General features: G+C 43.1%; 2 protein-coding genes across 3 annotated transcripts; one reads left to right on the top strand and one right to left on the bottom strand.

Moving 5' to 3' along the window:
- The first annotated feature begins 1,430 nt into the window (after nt 1–1,430).
- Nucleotides 1,431–2,374, top strand: LOC111068932 (calcineurin subunit B). Of its 2 annotated transcripts, none has more exons than XM_022358735.2 (4): nt 1,431–1,576; nt 1,637–1,900; nt 1,968–2,014; nt 2,073–2,374. In XM_022358735.2, exons 1-4 carry the CDS (start codon nt 1,489–1,491, stop codon nt 2,316–2,318), a joined length of 645 nt encoding a protein of 214 aa, XP_022214427.2. In that variant the 5' UTR covers nt 1,431–1,488; the 3' UTR covers nt 2,319–2,374. The 2 variants fall into 2 exon arrangements, with proteins under 2 accessions (XP_022214427.2, XP_022214437.2); XM_022358745.2 differs by having other exon boundaries at nt 1,490–1,580.
- Nucleotides 2,375–2,405: 31 nt separating this feature from the next.
- Nucleotides 2,406–2,939, bottom strand: LOC111068946. The gene is made up of 2 exons (XM_022358756.2): nt 2,832–2,939; nt 2,406–2,768 (listed from the first exon to the last, which is right to left on the bottom strand). Exons 1-2 carry the CDS (start codon nt 2,880–2,882, stop codon nt 2,406–2,408), a joined length of 414 nt encoding a protein of 137 aa, XP_022214448.2. The 5' UTR covers nt 2,883–2,939.
- Nucleotides 2,940–6,382: the final 3,443 nt, after the last annotated feature.

The following is a 6,382-nucleotide window of genomic DNA, read 5'->3' as shown; positions in this document are numbered from 1 at the left end:
GTTATGGCTGAAGCCGAGGCCGAAGCCGATGCCGAAACCGAACCAAAAACTGAAAATATTGTATCTCTGCCGTTGGTCATAAATAAATTTGCCAGTCCGAGAATATGTACAAGGAAAACACAAGCGACTGACAATCTATGGGGCAGGGCCGTTCAGGACAGGACAGGGTTGGGTTGGGTTGGGTTTTTGGTCTGCTTTGGCAGTGACTGTTGCTGTGGGCTTGGAGTGCGATAAAAATCGCTGGCAATTTGTTAAATTTAACGATTTTCAACCTCAAGCTAACGAAAACTGTGCCGAAAGTTGGCCACTCGCCCCCGTTCTGCCCTTAGCCCTCATCCCTCGGCGTCGCCTCCCCCCGGCTTCGACTGTTTTATGGCCAAATAAATAATTAAAATGATGCGTGGTGTTAAGTGCCGCCACGTCGAGAGAGTTCCGAAACTCTTGGTGGAGAACCACTAAACCACACGCAGTCTGACGGTGCCTGGCATTTCTTTTGAAAATTTGTCATAAATTTATCGCTTTTGCGACCGGGTTCACTAAACCTCCACTGTCCCCTGGACAGATCTGGGTCCAACTCAAAGCCCAAGCAACAGACCGAACCTGAGTCGGGATCGGGGCACGTACTTTGTCGTAGTCCAAGCTTAATTGCTTGTCATGTGGCACACATTTTTGCCACAAATTGGCCGCCAGATATGCGAGACGTGACCCTCGGCACGCGGACCACACAGCGCTTGATGTTGTTAGAAGACTGCCAAAAATTATATGATTATCCACTCCGCCCAAGGCCCATTATGGCGGTCAAAATATACCCGCAGACACATTATGTAAACTAGCTGCAAAAAAGGTCTAAGCGAAGCTGCGATTCTCTTGGAAAGAGTTCTTTATTTAAGTAAGATATGGATAAATATCCAACCAAATCTGTTCTGTAGCAAATCTGTTTGCTCAACTTCAATGAACACCTAAAACACCTCAATGCAACCTCGTCTACCCATCATTTGCAGAACTATAAAATGTAAAGAGACACATTTCTTAACCCCTGAACCGGTTAGTGGTTCAGAGAATAAAACCAAAGACGCAGACGCTGAGGCAAACGCAGACCTCATTAAAGGCGGCCACAACACAGACAGAACTATAATCCAAATGTGACTCCGAGTTCGGTTTAATTTTCATTTTTAATGAACTAATATGCTTTATGAGTCGAGCGACTTGCTCCACACAGAATGTCACTTGTCGCAGCTTCTTGTCTTTTGAGATCTCGTGGGTTTTATGGGTGTGCGTAATCGTAAAAGACAACGAGAAATCTCCGAGCAACATACATAAAACGAGGCTCAAACCTAATCTTAACTGATCTCGAAGGGCGGTTATCATCAACAGAAAATATGGGCAACGGAAAACGAAAAATTAAGTAGCAAGTGCCTCATTCTTTCCTAGTAAATTCTGTCAGGTTTATGAGAATCGTGTGTAAATAGGAAAACAGAACCGAACAGAATGGGTGGATGTTGTTGCAGGAATCCCACATCTCCGTATCCCACAGTACCCGCGGAGTTTATGGATACCCTGAAAATTAAGACACAACGTAAGTGAGTGGTGAAAGTAATGCAGGCAATTCAGAGAGTACTTGCTACCCCTCCCCCAGTGAAACCCACACAGATACAGTATCTGTACAATCGGTTCTGTCAAATATCTGGCGAATATCGTCCCAATCAGGTGCAGAAGTACAATTTTTACTCGGGCTTGTTGTCCCTCAATCCCCTGCTGCCAACGATCCTGAACTGCATGTTCGGGGAGAAGAATGTGATTACTTTTGTAGAGTTTGCCATGTTCCTGAGCACGTTCCAGGCTCACTCCCTGAGGACCAAGCAAGGCGTCAAGAACGAAGGAAAAGACCGCAAGCTCATCTGTAAGAGTTGATATTAAGCCCTCCAAGATCGATGATTTTCTGTATGGTTACCCTTCCTCATTCACAGATCTATTCAATATGTACGATCACAACAAAGATGGGCGCATCACCAAGGTTAATATATGTAGCTGTAAGTAAAGGGAAATAACTAATATAATGTCCCTACTCGCAGGTGGATCTAGTGATTATAGTGCACAAACTATTCGCGCATATGATGGATCACTTGCAGATCATGCGCATAGTGGACACCATGATGATGGAAATGGATTGTACGGACACAAATCAAATATCATTTCAGGACTTTTGCAAGGCCTTCGAGGTCTTCGACATGGCCGAAATGATGGTCACCTTTATACCCGAGTTCCGAGGACGTTCCAAAGACGATGGAAAGTCCGCAAAATGGTTTTGTTGGAACTGAACCAGAAATGAAAATGAAAACTCGTACTCTATTTATGCTGCACTTCAATAAGTAATTGAAACTTTATTGATATTCATTTTGGGCTAACTAAATATTGAGGCCTGGTAGGATTTTTGTTAGGACTGGTAGGGTTTTTGTTAGGACTGGTAGGATTTTTGTTAGGAATAGTAGGACTTCTTTTAGGACTGCTAGGAGTTCTTTTAGGACTGGTAGGACATCTGTTAGGACTGTTAGGACTTCCGGAACCACACCCAAAATCGAGGTAACTATTCCAAGAATTTTTTCCAAAATGGGCTCTAAAAGTGCCACCAAATCTGTGACTAGGGTTACTGCCAAACCATCAACCAATTTTTCAACGACACCCAACGCAGTACCATCCACACTAGTTAAGGTTGCTAGTAAGTCACTAGCCAGAGCCATAGTTGGAGCCATTAGATGGAGGAATAGAAGCTAGGGATAACAAATTATTCAGTGGCTCATTTCGATTCTAAGAGGATATCTCTATATACTTACAGCAACGCAAATCATCTTGCCCATCGAACCGGGATTCAAAATTGCCATCATGCTTAATGTTTTTAGTGCTTGAAGTAGAACTATAGCTCTGAAATAAACCCCAGCCGACTTATATAGGGAAAGGTTCAGCCCCAAGCTGTCACGACACTTGCCTGAAGATAGTATACCCAATATAGTTCGTGAGTGGGTAATACCACAAGGTTTGATTGGATACGATACATACGATTATATTCGACTGAATGTTTTCTGATAAGCGTCCCATGAATTCGGATTCTGTCGAATGCCAAATTTTATGACTCTATTAGGAGGAGCCGCGCATACGCAACAGAGGGGAAACGAGGGGAAGGCAAACGATGCAAAATGCCAACCGAAAGATCATAAACATTACTACCTTTGACTCCAACTGATCGTCCGAATATACGAGCCAAGCTATGCCTGTATATAGTCATCGTCATGTGTTCCCTTTTTCGCTGATCTTCCAAGCGCGTTAAAGGAATTTTTGCGTGGATTTTTTTTTTGTGCACAACCTCTTTGGTGTTGGCATAGCAACATAAATTACATTTTATTGGCAATTCGGTTGGGAAATTAATGTGCATACAGTTGGCAACTTTGGTAATTTATGCAAATAAAACGATCGTAAATTTGGCATTAAAACGCTTATTAAATGATCGTTTATTAACCCAGCTCCAGCCCAACATTGGTTCCGTTCTGTTCTGTTCGCTTCAGCTTGGCTCACTCCCAAAATGGATAACCTTCTATCCAGCACCAACAATACCAGAGCTACTCATGCAGGTAGTTCCTTTGCTTGTGCAACAAGGTTGCGATTTGTAGCAGTTGCATAAATTAAGTGATTAACAGAATTGTTCCTAAATGTTGGCAGCTACTTACAAGATTGATATAATTTACGATCCCGAACCTGAACAGAATTACTCGGCCTGTGTGTGTGTCTGTTTGTCTGTCTATAACTTCTGGGAAAATGCAATTGGATGCTGGTTGAACATATGTACGAGTATCTCTCTCATTTTTGTTTTGTTTTCTTCTTCCTTATTGTTTAATGTATTAGCTGCCGCATTGTGTGTTAATTTGACATTCCTTGGGAATGGGAATCGCAATGGGTATGGGTATGGGTATGAGAATGGTCAGCAACAGCTTCAACACTCTTCAGCACGACAAACGAGGCTTGTTGCTGTCAAAAGCAAGAAATATAACCATATAAAATCAGTCGGCCAAAGCCACTGAGCTGGAGTCGGTGATGTTGCTGCTGTTGCTGCTGCTGCTGGTGGCTCTCCTGAACTGTCTCGGTCTTTATCCCCAGCCCACGTCTCCTGGCCTGTCCTGTCCTGTCCTTTCCTCCCATGATCGTCAGCCCCATCATCGTCGTGCAGCTCAGGCAGGATTAGCAAAATTAATGCGGCAAGTCGGAGCGGAGACTGCTGCCGCTGGAATCCCAAGCTGTCATCGCTTCAGGTCTTCACTTTATCATCAAAACACGGCAAAGCTACAGAGAAACTTTCAATGAAATGAATTTCGCGCAAAATGATTCGAAATAAATGAAAAAGTTTCTTCCAAAATATAATTCAGTTTCCCACTGCCTTACAGTTTTGAAACTTGACTTGGTTGTTTATCGAATAATCATCTGCTAAAATCTTCACATTAATCAATGAGTCCGCAAAGCTCATTTCATTTCATTCATCTAAACCCTTGTCAAGGGTGCATTGTTCTGCGTCTTTCCCCCATTTCCCATTATTATTGTCCGGCCATAAAAACTTTATTGATTGATATGCCCAACGGTTTGAAAGATATTTTAAGAGTGGCCCCAGTGCCTTTAGACGGTTTTTTGTTTGTGTCACCCCGAAAGAGTTGATTCAGAAGGAAGTGAAACTCGCGTTCATTCATATGCCCATGGGTGAATAAAAAACATTCAGATTCATTCATTGTGTATGGTCTCTGGCTGGGGTCTCGGGTTTAGCCTCAGGCCGATAATGATGGCTTAATAATTGAAATTTATCAAAATAAATTAGGCAAAGCGTCTTTAAGGCCCAATGCCACATTAATTACAATGTCTTTGGAGAGTTACGATCATTTGGCATTTGAAATGCGGCTTGACAAATGGCCAGATCATTCACAGGCCCCAAAGTAGGAGAAGATCTTGCGCTTGCGCTATACAATAAACAATTCCAATGCCACAGATCTGTGGGCCCATAAATTTGGCCAGCAATTTACAACGATCAATTCATAAATTTATTAATGAATTAAGTTATACGGTAATTTTTGCAGTCAATGTTGTAGCCTCCTCCTGGTCCTGCTCCCGCTCCTGCTCCATCTCGTAACGAAATGCAATCTGCTCGAAACAAAATGATGATCACTGATGATCGTTGGCAATATATCAACGGCGGACATGGCCTCCAATGCCTGCCCCGACCTAATCGAATTGTGGCCCCGGTACACACCGCACCAGCCGCCAGTCCGCATGAAATTCTTGGAATCGGCAAAGGATGCTCCAGCAGCAGCAGCAGCAGCAACAGCGAAAAGGGAAGATGAAAGTGGGAGAAGAGTAAGGAAATTTAAATGAAGCTGTGGAGGCAGTAGTATAGTGGAGGAAGGAGGGGATTTGGGAGAGGCAGCAGCTTAGTTCTATATTCTAGTGGTGGGAGCAGGCCGGGTTTTATCTCTTTGAGGCACGCCAAAGAGCACGTCCTGGTGTAGCATGCCACATCTCTAGAAGTTCTCTGTCTGCACATGATTAACAAACAAGGGATCTGTGTTCTGGGGCCCTGCTTTGGGTACTTCCTCCCATAATCGTTATCAGTGCGGCACCATCATCAGCACCAGAAGAAACACCATCAACAGGCCACTACAGAGCCAGAGCCAGAGTCAGAGCCAGAGCTGGGCCCAGCCCAGTCTAAAACAACTTTTGCATTTCTTGTTTATAAATTGGAATTTAAAATTAATTAAGTTGTCGTTTTGCGCTTTTATCCAATTTATAACTAATATGACACCGATTATACGAAATATGTTCACTAATTAACGAACAAACACCGCAGCTCTCTGCGCTCTGCTCTCTGTTGTAGTCACAGTCACCCAGCCACCACCGCTAGCCATCTCTTTCTATCTCTTCCCGTGTCTCTCTCTCTCTCTAACTAACGAGCATCCAGGCAGACAGTCAGGCAGCATTCAATGTCGCGCTGTTTGCTGCTTTTCATACCCTTACTCCTAGTCTTATGGTTTAGGTAAGCTGTTTGAGCGATGTCTCTGGATTTAATTTAGACAATTTTTATTCGAAAAGGAAGAGACTCTTACAATACATTCCTGATATATGATTATTATATATAATTATTTTGGCTGAACTCTATGCAATTATTTTTGATACCGTTTTTGTTTTGTTATATTGTTTAGCTATGAGATTATAGTACATCCCTGCATAGATCTATATACCTTCCATTATACACTGGAACAATAAATCTAAAAAGAGTATTCATAAGTTCGGCCGTAAAACAAACATTCCTGGGGGCTGCTGTTGGGGCTCGCTCTGCTCCTCCCGCTGTTGTGCC

Source organism: Drosophila obscura, unplaced genomic scaffold (assembly GCF_018151105.1).
Source record: "Drosophila obscura isolate BZ-5 IFL unplaced genomic scaffold, ASM1815110v1 contig_150, whole genome shotgun sequence".
In the NCBI taxonomy this organism is placed as follows: domain Eukaryota; kingdom Metazoa; phylum Arthropoda; class Insecta; order Diptera; family Drosophilidae; genus Drosophila; species Drosophila obscura.
Note: the sequence above shows the minus strand (reverse complement) of the source record. Positions and strands in the feature narration are given on the sequence as shown.